The 16,572-nt window shown below is 40.3% G+C and overlaps 1 protein-coding gene across 2 annotated transcripts in view; it reads left to right on the top strand.

Annotated features, from left to right (window-relative positions):
* Window positions 1-15,969, top strand: part of LOC103153409 (collagen alpha-1(IX) chain-like) — a 30,065-nt gene extending 14,096 nt beyond the window's left edge. For both annotated transcript variants that reach the window (XM_016661915.1, XM_007574322.2), the window contains 31 exons: window positions 1,835-1,924; window positions 2,011-2,046; window positions 3,183-3,254; window positions 3,531-3,575; window positions 3,685-3,720; window positions 3,805-3,828; window positions 3,929-3,982; window positions 4,666-4,737; window positions 5,962-6,000; window positions 6,165-6,221; window positions 7,745-7,798; window positions 7,882-7,935; window positions 8,031-8,084; window positions 8,151-8,204; window positions 8,281-8,334; window positions 8,431-8,484; window positions 8,568-8,621; window positions 9,439-9,492; window positions 10,201-10,245; window positions 10,396-10,449; window positions 10,553-10,606; window positions 10,866-10,919; window positions 11,514-11,585; window positions 11,682-11,717; window positions 11,795-11,839; window positions 11,925-11,957; window positions 12,203-12,349; window positions 13,508-13,562; window positions 13,653-13,847; window positions 14,315-14,401; window positions 15,283-15,969. In XM_016661915.1, coding sequence (XP_016517401.1) covers window positions 1,835-1,924; window positions 2,011-2,046; window positions 3,183-3,254; window positions 3,531-3,575; window positions 3,685-3,720; window positions 3,805-3,828; window positions 3,929-3,982; window positions 4,666-4,737; window positions 5,962-6,000; window positions 6,165-6,221; window positions 7,745-7,798; window positions 7,882-7,935; window positions 8,031-8,084; window positions 8,151-8,204; window positions 8,281-8,334; window positions 8,431-8,484; window positions 8,568-8,621; window positions 9,439-9,492; window positions 10,201-10,245; window positions 10,396-10,449; window positions 10,553-10,606; window positions 10,866-10,919; window positions 11,514-11,585; window positions 11,682-11,717; window positions 11,795-11,839; window positions 11,925-11,957; window positions 12,203-12,349; window positions 13,508-13,562; window positions 13,653-13,847; window positions 14,315-14,401; window positions 15,283-15,485 — 2,037 coding nt within the window. In that variant the 3' untranslated portion in view covers window positions 15,486-15,969. The remainder of the gene's footprint in view (window positions 1-1,834; window positions 1,925-2,010; window positions 2,047-3,182; window positions 3,255-3,530; window positions 3,576-3,684; window positions 3,721-3,804; window positions 3,829-3,928; window positions 3,983-4,665; window positions 4,738-5,961; window positions 6,001-6,164; window positions 6,222-7,744; window positions 7,799-7,881; window positions 7,936-8,030; window positions 8,085-8,150; window positions 8,205-8,280; window positions 8,335-8,430; window positions 8,485-8,567; window positions 8,622-9,438; window positions 9,493-10,200; window positions 10,246-10,395; window positions 10,450-10,552; window positions 10,607-10,865; window positions 10,920-11,513; window positions 11,586-11,681; window positions 11,718-11,794; window positions 11,840-11,924; window positions 11,958-12,202; window positions 12,350-13,507; window positions 13,563-13,652; window positions 13,848-14,314; window positions 14,402-15,282) is intronic.
* Window positions 15,970-16,572: the final 603 nt, after the last annotated feature.

Below are 16,572 nucleotides of genomic sequence, written 5' to 3'. Positions count from 1 at the left end.
ATATTCATTATATTTACTACACAAAATTATTCTCAGCTATTGAAATTTCAGTCAGTTCTGTCTGTTTTGAGCTCATTTAGTTATGCAAAGTTTTAGGGCTACGTCATCGTTATGCAAATAAGCTGCTGCTGGCCATGCCCTCCTAGCTCAGCGTTTATGTTAGCATCTCAGCATACTTGTCAAGTCTCCCATTTTGGCCGGGAAACGACTGTAATTTACCGCCGTTTCACGCCGTAAATTCCCTGTATTCCCTGCAAGTGTTTTGGTAAATCCTGCCATGTTCTGTTTTCAGACGACTCCTTTCTAAACTGCGCAAACTGTAATTTTCTGTGGCAGTATTGCAGAGACATTGCAAGCAAAAATAAAGCGAAGCCACTCAGTTGTGTTCTCCGTGATTGGGAGAAAATGCAACTGCAAAACATTTTCTTTTTCCAGTATCCATGGCAGAACATATTTAGCTTATTTTGTAACAAAGTGGGAGGAGCTCCACTTGGGTGGCCAGGTGAGGGCCTGGCCATGGCTACGGGTTGCTAGGTAGCATGAGGTAGTCAAATAGAAGCACAGAAACATGGAAAAAGTGAATTTTGCTTAATAGTGGACCTTTAAAAAACTTAGATTTAATTTTAAACTTACATATGGATGTACGCTTGGACTCACTGTGTTTCTGAAATCCCTTTTTATCTTCAGTTTTCTTTCCAAAGGTTTGGAAAGAAACCTTTCCAAACCTTTGGAAAAGTCAACTAATATTTGGAGCAATCCTTAAACCGCAACTTTTGTTCTGTGGAAGAAAATAATTGCATCTAGCAACGCTACACTTTAGTCCAAACATGTGGATAAGACACCTGAGACCCCTCCAGCTGCTTCAACTGAAACAAAAATGGTGTCAAACGTTTTCCTTTGTGTCGCTATCATTTTAAAGACGTTAATAGTTGTTTCCAGGGGTCATCAAAGGTCAACCAACCAGCCCACATTTACAAAATAAAAAAAAAAGAATACCGTGCTAGTCAACTGTTTTTTTTTTGTGCCACTAGCTATTTAAAGATATTAATAAATCTTTACAAAATCATTTACAGAATGAAACAGATTTTGTGCTTTATGAACTAATGTGGCACAGTTACCGTAATTTATATTATCAGTTCCATTTGATTTTGTTCATGTTGGGTTACGGGTTAAAAACCTTATTGATGGTGGCTCAAACAAAAAGAAATGTAGCACAACATCGATTGACGCCATGTTTTGTTTGATTTTATAAATGTGGACTGGCTGATTGACCTTTGGGCACAAAGGAAAGTTTTTGCTGCACAAAACGACTGCTCATGGCAGTCCTTTCCTCCCAGTGTCAGTCCGTCTCTCCTCCTATCAATTGGTTGAACTCGGGGAAAATCTCAGTGTAGAAGACGAAGCAACATGCTAGATTCTTGTTCTTAACCCTGTATTTTGAACTATACTAAACTCTTCCTTAAACCTAACAAGGTAGCTCTACTAAACCTAACAAAGATATCATTTAACCTAAAACTCAAAGCAGATATTAATAATGACCTAAACCATTCTTAATGAACTTCAACAAAACAGTAAGATTTGATTCCTTAACATTGGAACTATTTAATATATTTCCACGAGTTTGATACAATTCAAGCATTTCTTTCTATTAGATTTAATAAATATGGCACATGGTTAGTAAAAACAACCCAATTGTTTCTCATTTATTGATCACTTCAAACTGATTTGAGACATATATATATATGTGTGTGTGTGTGTGTGTGTGTGTACTACTTAATAACTAAAGTAGCAGTTGCCCTTGCGACACATTTTCAGACTTTTTTTTTTCTCTCAGCCTGACAAATCTCTTCAAGGTCCTCCAGGTCCCCCTGGCCCTGAGGGGCCCCGAGGGGCCACAGGAGAAAGTGGCCGGGATGGAAGAGATGTAAGCGTGTCTTCCTTGAGTCGAGACATTGTTCAGAGAACATGTATTCCTGTTTTTCTGTTTTGACCATGTTTTTGTCCCTCCAGGGTTTTCCAGGGACTCCAGGGATTCCAGGTGCTCCTGTAAGTGCAGAGTATAAAATTGTTTATTGATAAAATTCTTTTCCTGAAGGTTATTCACACATCTATGCATTTGTTTGACAGAACATCTCAGAAAAAGTGTTCACGCTGCATTTTTCCCCCTGAGCTATTAGAAAGTTTGTTAGCATTTTTGTGAAGCTGAAATTTTCATCAGGAAGTTTTCCTGTCAGTCTAGTCATGATGCTACTCTCCTAAAATATCTCTTTTTGTATGTCCATTGAATATACATAGGATAAAAATAATTGTTTGTGCAGAAACAAATACAAACCAAACACTATGTCACTACTAAATAAGTTCCTAACCGAAGGAGCAACACTGGCAAAAATGTTACTAAAAGGTTAATAGAGGAGCCATGTTGTGATGACTTCCTCTTTTAGAAAGTGCAGGAGTTTCTTAAAGGTACAGAGGTCCAATTTCAAGATGTTAAATTAACAAAGTAAGATTTCTTTTAAGTCATATTTGATATATACAGCATTTTTATAACAACTCAAGTTACTTGTGCTATAAAATGATACCATGCGCTTGGAAAACATAATTCTGCCCTTTGAGTTCAGAAGTCGACTTAGACTTAGTACTGTTTGATCTATGCAGACATCATGTCTACTGAGATTGAGTTTCACTAAAGTGGACACTGAAGGCGTTTGTTTCCACTTAATTTGAACACAAATGGATGCAACATGGGAAAATGTCTTATAAGTGAAAAAAAATCTGTAGTTTTTATTCACAATAAGGCATTATTGATTTAAAACAAGCTCCTATATCTTACTGAAAATTTACATTTTAAGTTAGTTTAGTCTTATCTCAAGTGTCCTAAGATATTTACATGTAGAAATTAGACCAAAAATACTTGGTAAGATTATGTGTGTTTGCAGTGTGTGTTCCCCTGGATACACATTTTCATAGCTTCTCTTATTTCAAATTCAGTGTGTGTGAATAAAAATAACAGGTACTGTTATCAGCATAAGACTCCATCAGCAGGAGCTCCTACAAACCGAGCACACCCTGCCTTCCATTGATTAAATGTTTACCAGCTCTGCCGCTCTGTATCTTAGCAACGGTGCCGGCAGATGCAGGAAGCAGATAGCGCTGTTTTTATTCTTGTTCTCTCTGTTTGCCAGGGCAGCAAAGGGGAGAAGGGGGAGGTCGGTCTTCCAGGACAGAGAGGCCTCCCCGGTCTTCCAGGATCTCCTGTATGAAATACACACACACACACTCACACTTCATGTACCTGCTTGGATTCTTCTCTCTTGTGTGGGATCAAATGAAAATACTGAAACTCAGCAGTAAAGAAGTTTCTTGCTTTAGACTCCAGATCACGTTCGTCTAAAACTCGGGAGGAGTGGGACGTCTTTTTTTTTTTTTTTTGGTTTTTGCGTGTGCAGAATGTGGGAGTGAGAGTGTGTGGTACACTCTCAGTGAAAGGAACAGCAATATTGATGTGTGTGTTTTCTCTTTGCCGTCTGCAGGGTCCCATCGGTCCACTGGGTCCCAGAGGACCTGTAGGAGAAAGAGTGAGTCAGCAATTAAATCATCTAAGCATCAGTTGGAAGAAAAACATTGAGCTTCATTTAGCTCGGAGTTGCTTACAGAGTTGCTGATTCCTCATTGGTTTACTTGTAGGGTCTGCCTGGTTTTCCCGGACCCCCAGGTCCTCCTGTAAGTGGGAAACATTGACCCGTGTTCTGAGCTTACACACTGTGGATCTCCATTATGACTACTTTGTGTTCTCATCTTCCACAGGGCCCAGCAAGCGAAGGACCCGCCGTACGTATTCACTTTTAGTCCAGTCATGAAATCTAATTTGAAATTACATCTTCGTATCTTTCTAGTAGCGGTTCCTTTGCGTTACCTGATGTGTTTGCAGGGTCCACCAGGGAAACCAGGAACCCCAGGAGATGAAGGGAACATCGGACCTGAGGTCAGATTTGCACTCTAATTGTATCTTGTGAATAAAATCAACGTTAGTCCTAACCTAGCTGTTTCATCCTCACACTTTACTCTGTTTTTCTGATCCCTAAACGTGACCAAGTTGTACTAGGTTTACAAACCTCATGAAGTTGTTTCAGGCCTAACCCTAACAGAGTAGACATGGAAACATTAGGGTTATGGTCCAGACTGCCAGTTAGGACTACATGTCAAAGGAATTACCAGGGAAATGCTTAATTTAATATTTACCCTATTTTTTCTTTTTTACCACATAAATCCATTTGCAATTCACTAGGATAGATAAAAAATAAAGAAAGAACAGTTAGAGACACTATACAAACTCTTTTTTTTACTATATATGTATATTTAAATTGCTCATAACTGAGTCTGATTTCTGTTGTCACCTGTCGGTAGAATATAAAGCAAGTTAAAACTGTTCAAGTCAAGTCAAGTTAATTTATGCAGCACATTTCAGCTACATGGTAAAAATATAACACAGTAAGAAAAAATAAAAAATAAGTCAGACTAGTTCAGCTGGTTGGTTCAGTGAGCCAATTTAACTGCTGACCAGAATTTGTGACATTATCTTGTTGACAGTACAGCAAAAAACGTTTTTTGTTGTTGTTGACATGTTATGTTTATTTTTTTCTCACCATGTTTGCTTGGAAACTGCAGGGCCCACCTGGACCCAGAGGGGGCATTGGCACTCCAGGGCCTCCTGGGCCCCCTGGTCCACCGGGGCCCGTGGTAAGAACCAGATCTAACCCATGTTGGGTTTTGCATCAAATGATCCTGTTTTCCAGCTGAAGTATTTTAGGTCAGATTTTCTTTTCAAACTTCCTTACTTCTAATTTGGGATCATAAACGCTGATTGTCAACATTGGCTGACTGTGATGGGCAATTGGGCTGATAAAGTTGCTCTAAAAAAAAAAACAACTAACTGTTTAATTAGGAGATTCTGAGAGAGTGTACATGTCATTTTTGTTCTGTGAAAAGTCAATAGTACAGAGCCCTTTAAGGGACATGGGGAATTTTTATTTTTATTTTTTGCGTTACTTCACAAAGGAATCACATTCACTAGCAGTAAAAACTGTGTTCTCTTGCAATAAAGTAGCAAATACACCTGGTCTGTTTTAAAATTACAGTGACAAATGTACATTTAAAATTAGACATATGTACAACTTTAAACAGCCTCAGTGAAAACAGGCAAAAGTATTGTGAGGGAAGGCAAAACGTAGAGCAAGAGAACATAGAAATGTAAGCTGACAAAAGTTCTGCAAGGAAACAGAAGTATTGTGAGGGAATGTACACACACTGGATGTACACACACTGAATGTACACACACTGGATGTACACATACTGGATGTACACATACTGGATGTACACACACTGAATGTACACACACTGGATGTACACACACTGGATGTACACACACTGGATGTACACACACTGAATGTACACACATAGTGAGGGAACGCAAACTTATTGCGAAGGAACACAAATGAAAACAAACTGCCATGTCCCTCATAGGGCTTCGTAGAAAAGGCCATGCATTTTCATTCATAAGCTACTGCAAGCATAATAAGGCAGTCACAAATAAATATGTCCAGTTATTAAAATCACTACCTGATCTGAAATGTTTTGGTTTGGTGAAAGGTTTAGCCTGAAGCTTAGTATCACAAATACAAACCAACTCATTCTATACTACAGGAAGCTCTTTACTCAGCCAAGGTTGACAGACCCTTTACCTTTAACTGGTGCTCTAATAGTAATAATAAATAATAATCTGTCTTCCTTCTTTAAATAATCGGCTCACGTCTTCCTAAAACTCCCCAGTGTGTGTCAGGGTGTAAGGATGTTGCATGCAGTGTTTCCTTTTCACACGTTGCCGTTGGGTTTTCATGTGGTGTGCTCATGAGAACGTCTCCACCCACCTGAGGCTGCTCTAGATGTCGCTCTGCTGTCTTCTAGGGACCGCCCGGTGCCAACAGTGAGGGGAGTGGGGAAGCTGTGAGTGTCTCACTGTCTAACACACAGCCAAATGTTTCCTGGATGCATGATAATTAGAGCGGTGGCAGCATATCTTCCATCAGGATGAGTCACTGCAGTAGAAGTGGCCGTGCAGCTTTGTGAGAGAAACCCGTCTCTCTTTCTCTCTCTGTGTTTGTATACAGTGTCCTGCCGCCTGTCCCGCTGGACCTCAGGGACTGCATGGAGTGCCAGGGATGAAGGTGAGGAAGGTTAAGAAGGTCAAACAGGACGGAAGCATTTAAAGTGGTTTCCTTCTCAGAAATGATGCAGTGATTTTGTGCAGCACAACTCAGTTCAGTTTCATACAGTTTTAGTCAAAACGATCCAATGTGATTCAGCTTGTTTATGTTGTTTCATCAATTTACAACAAATGATCACTTTACCAACTAATGAGTCCAGTTCACAAGATCAAACTAGAGGCCTATTCCATGTAGTACAGGGGTCACCAACTCCAGTCCTCGAGGGCTACCATCCTGTAACTTTTAGATGGCTCTCTGCTCAAACACACCTGGATCAAATAAACTGCTCGTTTCCAGCCTATTGCAGAGAGGAATGAATGCTGGTGAGGGAATTCAGACATTTTGGAGCAGAGGTGAATCTAAAAGTTGCAGGATGGTAGCCCTGGAGGACTGGAGTTGGTGACCCCTGATGTAGTATATTGTATGTAGCTGCATTTCCAATAACCATAAAATTGTACAAATTGGAAATACGAAACATAAATATCCCTAATGGAAACACGCTCATTTAGAAAAAAACAGACTTTTTTTTCAATAAAACATTTTTGCACTAAGCTGAAGTGTTCTTCCAGCCACATGGAAACACTTTGTTCCCATCACGAGTCACGATATCAACAGCCGGATGTTACTACTGACAGAAACAACAAAGAAGACGACAGGAAGTGGCAGACGACAGATGTGCTGTTTGTTTCCAGCACATCTGTCACAGCATCACAGTTCATAAAAAGTTTTGTTGAATCCAAAATTCTTCTATAAAATCACAGACTACAATTTTCCCATAGCGCCACATACATAGCCACTCCAAAGTAGGCTGGGCTTGTCGCCTCAATAAGACTTTGATGTCTCCTCTGTTTGGCTGATAGATGATTACTATGTATGAATACATCTCATGTAATTGTTTACATCCGTCACTGCCATGATTTGAAATGAGTTGAACAAGCTAATTTATGTGTCATTTTAATTTTGTTTCTTATATAATGGAAATTGTGAAATTGTATGCTTTTCTTCATATTAGCAGAACATAGACAAAGATTTGTAACAGGAACTCAGCTTATTTTGACATACAAATATTTATTTTCCTCCATCGCCTTGCAGGATGGTATCAGAAATTGACCCGGCTTCTACTCACCCAAACATCTAATCATTGGTCCGCCTGTTTGATTTGTACAACTATCAGTCAACTAATGACTTAAGTGAACAGTCAACTGCACACTGTTTTAGAAGACAGAACTGGAGGAGGGTCTTGGTGCTGCTAATCATGCTCATGTACGCGCAGGTCAATAAATCCTCATGATTTTCCTGATTCCTGCTCTCTCTTTGATTGGCCCGCCAGTAGACATTTTTTGGGTGATTTCCACAAGGAAATCACTTCTACTTTATTGGACTTTTTCAAGAATAATCGACATGACTTCAGCCTCGTTGGCATTTCGTTCTTCAGGTTGTATTTTCTTAAAAAAATCATTCTGCCTTTCCTTTTTCTCCTTTAGGGACACAAAGGACTGCCAGGTGAACCTGGAAAAGACGGAGAGCCAGGAGAGAAGGTACGCCGTAAATAACTGTTTATATAAACAACTTCATTTAAGTCTAGAACTGTTGTAGTTTAATTATAATTCTATTTTTAAAGGGTCAAACTGGAGAAACAGGTCCTCAGGGTCCACCAGGTCGCATGGGAGATGATGTAGGGAAACAATATTGAAAAATGTATCATGATATAATGTCATATCATGAAATCTACTCACAGCAGGCTAACGATGTGACTATTTGTTGTTGTAGGGGCAAAGAGGACCAATCGGAGCCCCAGGGACCCCCGGAGAGAAAGGAGACAGAGTGGGTTTTTAGCTGATGACTCAGATTTGTCTGCGTTGGTACGACCTGACTCCTGTCTGTTCACAGGGTGCTCCTGGCTACAACGGCGTCCCCGGACCCACCGGCCCACCCGGAGCTCCTGTAGGTATTCTGGCCTCCTGTCACCTCCTGTAAGACGTGAAAGGTCAACATCTGTCTGACGGGTCTCTGTTTTCAGGGTGTGGAAGGAGTGCGAGGGCGGCAGGGGGTGCCAGGGCTGAAGGGTGACAATGTGAGTCCTGAAGTTTAGCTCGGAGATAGAGAGAGAAAAAAAAACTGTCTGAAAAGGGAAGAAAAATAAAGTTTGATATTTAAATATTTCATTAAGGGAGCTGTGGGACCTCAAGGACAGGCTGGTGTCAAGGGAGAAAAAGGAGAAGATGTAAGTATATTAATATTTGGGTCTATTTGTTCAGCTTGGTCATTTTAATTCAAATTTCTTACTGACCTGTCGTGGCGCCACAGGGCGATCCTGGCAGAGATGGGATGGATGGACTTCCTGGAGATAACGGCACCAAGGTATCTGAAGTCTACATACCTGTTTTGCATATGCTATTGGTGTAATCCATGCATCACATTTAGATTTCCCCCAAAAAGACTTTCATTTTAGAATATACAGCCGTTTCCTCAGTCGTAGACATTTTCTCTTTCACTTTCTGTCTAAAAAGTTTCATTTTAGAGGGAAATCAAACTGTTTGAGGACGAATCAGTGAACTCATCAGACCCTTTTAGTTGTTAAATCTCCCCGTTACACAAATTGTTATATTTCTACGTTTAAACCAGATGTTTGCATACCCCAAATAAAAACACACATCCACCATTGTGTTCATATGTACATGTGATATTGCTACAAAATTTGATTTTTATGCAAGTATTGTAAAAAGACAGCATAAATATGATACTTAATATTACTTAGATGCTTTGTGATTCACTCACCTTTGCATTCCAAATGCTTGAAGAAACTCATGTGGGGGCGGAGTCTTTTGAGTAATTCAGTTATAAATGACCTCTTAGTCACTGACTGCAGTCAGTGACTGCTCTCATGAGTCTCATGAGTTCAAGTCTCATGAGACTTGAACATTCTACAAGATGTTTATAAAGTATGGAGAAAGAGAAAAAAGATTCATCAGGACTTTAGCATAATATAACTCTTAAAGTTTTACTCCTTTGATCCCAACAAACATACACATATGTCCGACCTCCATGCCAAAATAAGACACAGTAACTGTTAAGCGATTCTGAAACTTGAATGACTCGATTCAAACATATCGATAGAGATGTCCAGAGCATTCATTCAACTAAAATGCTCATTGGTGCTTGTTGGTGTCTTCAACAGGGAGAGCCTGGCGCACCAGGAGACGTTGGACTTAGAGGGATAGTTGGTATACCAGTGAGTAAACGTTCCTTACATTTTGTTTTCATCGCCATATAGTTTCTGATTTTAATCCAATGTTTGAGGATGGTGTTACTTTCAAAGCTCATGGTAAATATCATTAGGTTTCATGCTTGTTTCTTCACTGCAGTGTTCTTTCGGCATCATTTCATAACCGTGCCATTTTATGGGCACAGGCATTATTATAGTACTGTAATCATTTGGTTGTAAAGACGCCAGATGGTAAAAATATATCCTCCGACCACTTCCTGTCATTTTTGTCGTCTTTTCCACCGGTAGGACCAACCGGTTGTTCACCATGTGACTCGTCTGATGTAAAAAAAAAAAAGTGTCTCCATTGGAGTTTTGTGAAATACACCGATTTACTTCGTCATAGCGCAAAGAATTTTGAAACTGACGTGTTTTCATTGAGATAAGTAATTTTCAGAATTCCAATAATCACGGGAAGCACAGTTAAAAATGTCAGTAGCTGACATGATAGGTCATGTTTTCTTAAATGACCTATCATGTGAACAAACGTATTCATGTGTGATTTTAGTTGCTTACTTAATGGAAACGCTGCAATTGCAAAATTGTGTTTGTTCGACATTAGTGTGAATATTAAAGTTTTGTGCACATTTGTAATGGAAACACGGCAGGTGTTTGTTCCCATGGAGACAAGACTAAACAAGTGAAATTTATTTTTGCACGATGTCTTGTTGTTAGGGGTTGCCAGGGAAGCAGGGAGTAGCTGGACCCCCTGGAGAAAAGGTAACTGAATTAATCATCTTTTTCATAAAGCGTGTTATCTCAACCAGAATTTCCTACTTACTACCTTATCCAAACTCGTCCTTGAGGTTTTAGCTAACAGGAGAGAGAATATGTCAGACTCACTCTGTGTCATTTCTACTGTGGATTTAGGGCGAGACTGGTTCTGAGGGTCCCATGGGGCCGGTTGGGCTTCCAGGAAAAACTGTGAGAAACAGGTTTAATTATAACAAACTAAATATTGAAACAGATTTATTCATCTATTCTTTTATGTCTGGTGTTTGCAAACTGATTCTTTGCTTTGATGCAGGGGGGTCCTGGAAAAGATGGAGCGGATGGGAAACCAGGAGAAAAAGGATCCACTGTAGGTTTTCCTTTGACTTTTGCTTTTTTTTCTCCCCCTGTTCATTTAATGTTTTTCAGTTTCCCCAATCGGTTAAAATTGCTCATTTTTATGGATACTTCAAGTTAATTAAGTTTTTGAGCCAAAGGTAATTTTCCAGTGTGTTGGACAATAGGGATTTATTCTGTTCCATACAGTTCCATTCTGTTCTATTTCATGTCAGTAATGCTGATAGGATTTGTGAAGAGCAGATGACAGTTGAGTTGTGTTTCAAACTCAGGGTGAAACAGGAAAACAAGGGCCAGTGGGGGTTGCAGGTCCACAAGGAATTCAGGTGAGACGCGTCATTTCAGATCATCTCTTCAGGTGGCCCAGTGTGTTTTTGCTGCTACACTGTGTAGACATAAACACAATGATGACAGTTTGAACACTGATCATTTTCACCCCTAGACCATAACTTAGTTTTCATAATTGGCTTTTGGAGATATGAAATGGAACTGTTTGTAATATTGTACCAGATGTCAATTCGTATCTGCCTGTAACAATACTGTCAATGTCTTCAGAATATAATAAAGTAAAATTATCTATCTATCTATCTATCTATCTATCTATCTATCTATCTATCTTGTTCCCTAGCTAACTAGCTAGCTCACTATCTATCCAGCTAATTCTCTGTAAATACAGATCTCGATACAGTTTACATTTCAAATAGTGAATTGAGTTGCAGAAACAAACATTTGAATCATTTTCTAATTTGTTTATGGGACTGTGCTGTGTGTGAAATACTGGTAATGTAGCTTAGTTACACTTTTAATTACTAGGAAAGCACTATTGTCTTCTAAATGGATCCTGTCATTCATTATGTCCTTGACATCAATGTCAAGGACATAAATGTCCTTGACATTTATTCAGAATTTTAATTTAACAGGGTGTCAAAGGAGAAAAAGGTGCCACTGGAGCCAAAGGGTTCAAAGGTCATACAGGGCACAAAGGTGACCAGGTGGGAGAAAGAACTATACTTCTTTGAGTTACTCCAAAAATCCTGAACACAGCAGCACATTTAACAACACATTATCACTTTGATTTTATTTTCTAGGGACCAACTGGGCCAGTAGGGCCAAAAGGAAGTCAGGTAAGGGCCATTATGATATAGTTTATGCTCTTTCTGGCATTTAGTTTCACGTTCATCATGTGACCTTTTCAAAACAGGGTGACCCAGGTATAGCAGGAGACCCTGGTATAAAGGGAGATCAGGTATTATCCAGAAACATTTTAATAGATGTTCACTGTAGATTATGTTGGCAACTAAAAGAAGACTTTATGTTTGGGTGTGTTTCAGGGCCCTCCGGGTGTTACTGGCATCAAAGGAGAGGTGGGTAAAATTAATGTTTAATGAAAATGTTACCTGGTGAGCTTTTGATATGGAATAAATTTACCCAATAATTGCAATGTTTAACAGTCAAACATTTACAACATTCCAAAGTCCTTTTACTGATGTTATACCGTCTATGGAAAACAGACTGGTTTACAGTAAAAGGAGCAATCTTACCTTAAAGACAACAACATTTCCTGCTTTCAGAAGTACAGCTGACTTATGGCTTTATGTTTCCACACTAGCGCGGGGAAAAAGGTCAAAGAGGCGCCACAGGAGCCGAAGGGAGACCCGGTCAGCCGGGACATGAGGGTGTTACGGGTCCCATGGGAGCTCGAGGACTGGAGGGAGATCCGGGCATTCCAGGACCCCCGGGTCCCAGAGGGTTACCTGTAAGTCATTTACATAACTTATAGTTACTGATTTTTTTAATCTTCAAGAGCTAAGTTCTTTCAGACATTTTTAAATAAATAAAGAGACAAGATATTCCAATCAAACATTCCATCAAACAGCATGTCTGAAGGCGTTAGATGTTGCTGTAGGTATGGTAAACTTTCCTACACCTGCATTGCTTGTCATATATTTATGATCACAGGTGGAAAATAAAAGGTGGTGAAATAAAGGGTGATCAAATAATAGGTAATAAAATAAAAGGTGGGGAAATAAAAGGTAATAAATTAAATGTAGAAAATAAAAGGTGAGGACAGGAGTTTGAGGTCATTGCCATAGATAGAGGTCAGAACGTACCTAGATCAATAAATTGAGAATGTAGCTTTTTGACTTTTGGGTCCTCAAACAGCAAATACACACTACTGCAGACTAGGCCTCGGTCCTCCTATCTATGGTCCTGGAGATGATGATCCTTATCGTTGAGAATCATGATCCAAGACTTGCAGGAGCTTAACACCAGGCTCTGGGCCACTGCAGTGCATGAATGGTCACCACCAACATAAACTCTTCATCTGCTATAAAGCAAACCCTGAGAACTTGAGGTTCTTAACCCGACACTCTTCTCTCCACAAGTATGACCTGAAATCATGTTAGAGAGCACCCCAAACAGGAACCAACCAGACCAGACCCCGGTAGTTCAGTTTGTGAAAATGCAAATAAAACTCTAGTTTTGTATGTGCAAGGATCAGATAACCCTTAAAACCAAATCATCTTACCCATACATCTTCTGCTGCAACCTTAAAAACAACTCAAGGTACTTGAATGTACGCCACCAGAACCAAAAAACTCCCATGATCCCTTCAGCAGTTCAGTGAGGGAAAAGATCTGGTCCATAGTTTAATGGCCAGAACAAAACTGACCCTGTGCTTCCAAGACCGGTTGGATCTTCCTGTCTCACATCCTGTCCTTAGCAGAGGAAGTACCAGTGTACCAATGTCTGGATTTCTGACCCAAGAGCATCTTCCCAAATTAGAATGTAGACTTACCCCTGAATTGGGGCAAAATACTTGAAACTTGACTTGTGAACATCTCTGCGATACAAACATGAGGTTAATTGTCAAACCTTGGTTAAAGTCACCATTGGTCGCTTCATTTCACAGGGCCCGAAAGTGAGCGATGAAAAGCTTCGAGAAATGTGCTCAGCAGTCGTTGAAGGTGAGATTTGTTCATTTCTTACCTGCATAAAATAAATATCCTGTGATCGATACATCAAGAAGGTGAACCGTTTATTCTTTGTCCATGTAGAACAATTAGAGGAGTTTATGAAAGAGCTCTTGAGGAGGCCAGCAGCCCTCAGTGCTCCTGGTGCACCCGGACCAGCTGGACCTCCAGGACCGCCGGGACCAGCTGGGGCCGCGGGGTCAGCAGGCGTTCCAGGTCCGATGGGTCCAAAAGGTCACCCAGGCTTCTTTGGCCTTCCAGGTGCACCTGGAACAAAAGGTCAGTGCAGAATTCACGATCCATTCTTCTCATCTTGTGCGCTGAACTGCTCAGACAAGTTCAGGTCTCTCACCTTTGACCCTCACAATTCTAGCTCTGGTAAATCCACATGGTCCTCAATTCTCTTTCTTTCCTTCTTTTCTTCTAATGCTCTGGTTACCTTTGAGAACTACAACAAATGTGATTTCTTACAAAGATCCCTTGTACTTTGATAAAGCTATAGTTCATAAGATACATAAAGAAATTTTGTTCAGAGGAAATACAACAAAGAGCAATAGTAGAGCATTTCCATGGCCTGCAAGTCTGTCCTCCAGCCCAGGTCAAGCCTCCATAGCATGGAACTTAAACTCAACAGTCTTTTACTGTCCAGTGGATGCTGGTTGACTTCATCAAAGTCAGCTACCCGTCCACTTAATCAACTTAAGCTTTTTTATGTCATGTAACTTAAGTGTTGCTTCACTCTGCAGGTGAAACTGGGCAGAAAGGAGACAAAGGAGACAAGGGAGAAGATGGAGTGGGAACCAAAGGAAGTCCAGGGGTACCAGGTGTACCAGGTGAGACTGGGTTCATGGCGGAAAACCTCCAGGTTAGCGTGTCACTCAGTGAAACAGTAGTGCTGGGATGGTGCAAGATGCATAAAAATGTTGAACCTTATTTTTAAAATGGGAGACCACAAGTGGAACTAAAACAATGCGTAGGTTTCAACCTTTTCAAGGAGGTCACCTCTCTGTACCCTCTCTACTCTGGTGGCCTAAATAAAATCCAGTAAAACCAAATGGTTTTGGAAATCACCCAAATATTAAACATAGTTCAATTTTGTGTAATTTCACTTCAGACATGAGACAGACTAAACTAGATTTTTTTTTCAAAGATGTACAAAGCTGTTACCCCAAAAGTAGAGGTGGTTCTAGACCAGGTTGACTGAGGCAGGGCAGCCGGTGTGTTTGAGGCCACTGCCAGAGACAGAGGTCAGAGAGCACAGAAATGAAACAAAAAAACAAAGGCATTTCATTAATATAATATAGTTGGGGTTCATTAATATAATAAAGTAGCAAATATGTAAAAATATTTCTATAAAAAATATAAATAAAAAAATGTAAACATTCTTTTAGAATTGTTTTTTATATAGTTAGCACTGGGAGCTTGACTTTTTTTTCTCTGATTATCTGCCTGCTATATTGTCACAACATAATGACAGCTTCAAGAAATATGTAAAAACATATTTTTCATTTAAAACGTAACACACTGCAGCTTTAAATGAGCCACAGAGTCACTTATGGCTCTGGAGATGCAGGCTGCTGAGTGTTGTATTGTTTTGGTCTCTAATGTACACCATTATAACGCTTCTGGTCGTAACATGACATTTTTGCAAAGTATGTACTGCATCGAAAAAAAAAGATTCCACATTGATCAATTATTATTTTTATATATCCAGGTGCACCGGGTCTTCCTGGCGTCGCCAAAGATGGCAAAAACGGCGAGCGCGGTGAAACAGGAAGTCCAGGCGTCCCGGGACCTGCCGGTCCGAAGGGACCCTCAGGACCACCCGGTCTGTGCGACCCATCTACCTGTTTAAGCAGACTTCCACCCCTCTATATGGTCAGTGGAAAGAAATCGTCCTCGTACAAAACCCACTGAGACACCCAAAGCTCAGTGACGTTCCCCGGACCTCATCCAGACAGCGGCCATGTTTCGGGACTCCTCACAAAACCAGGCTCTGCGCTTTACTTTTGGGAGTCTTGGCTATGACTCAAAGAGACACGGAGAGAAACAGAGGTGGGGGTGGGAGGGGGATAACTGCACAAAAACTGTAAAGACAACCTCGCTTTAATGTTTTCAGAGGGTGATAAATCCTTCTACAGTTGCTGAGCAGCTTCTGGGTCTGACTGCCGGCCTGAAGGCCTGTGGCACAAACACCAGCAATTACTTTCAACCTCTGACATTCAGCCATTCAGTAAAGACTTGTTGAGACATTTAAAAATCTATCATTTCCACTCCTTCATGTGTGATGGCCCGTTCAGAAGCTCCGGAAAATATGTTCCTCAACTCTGTGCTCCCATTGATTTATTTGGCCAGCTGTGTCGTCTTTTTGAAACGTCGGAATAAAAGTGATACGTTCTGAGTGTTTGCACAGTAACAAATTCAAACAGCTAACCTGTGTGTTTTGCAGGATCGTGCTCTCTTAGACGGAGCTGATTGTGATCCGTTTAGGATGAACGTGCCCCCACAGTCTCAACATTAACATGGTTTTGTGTTTAAAAAAAAAGCAAACAAAAAAACAAACAAAAAAAAACGAGGTCCTTGGGTTGTTATAGATATGCTGTCAGTTCAGGATGGGATTAGATAGTTGCCTGGTTACAAAGCAGAGCTGACATCATCTTCTCTTCCCTCTTGTTTGCGCATGAACAATACATTTACTGATCAAATATGACCTTTAAGCAGTCTGCTGGAGGGGAGCGAGCTTGGCAGCCGTTCCAAGGACATCCCTTCAAAATTTTAACAGTTCGCATCATGACTTCGCAACAATGAATTCAACATGGAAGCTCATATTGGGAGGAGTGACAGGGCTCAGCATTAAAAAGAAAAAAAAAAAAACACAGGTGCTTGATTTCCATCTCTGACATTATGAACGATTAAAGAACGTTTGAAAAGAGATATAATAGCGATAGAAAACCCAAAATGTAACTTTTGACCATGTACAAGGAAAAAAGAAGAGAACCACTCA

This window comes from Poecilia formosa, unplaced genomic scaffold, assembly GCF_000485575.1.
Source record: "Poecilia formosa unplaced genomic scaffold, Poecilia_formosa-5.1.2 Scaffold349, whole genome shotgun sequence".
Classification (NCBI taxonomy): Eukaryota; Metazoa; Chordata; class Actinopteri; order Cyprinodontiformes; family Poeciliidae; genus Poecilia; species Poecilia formosa.
This window is presented reverse-complemented; position numbering and strand designations above follow the sequence as displayed.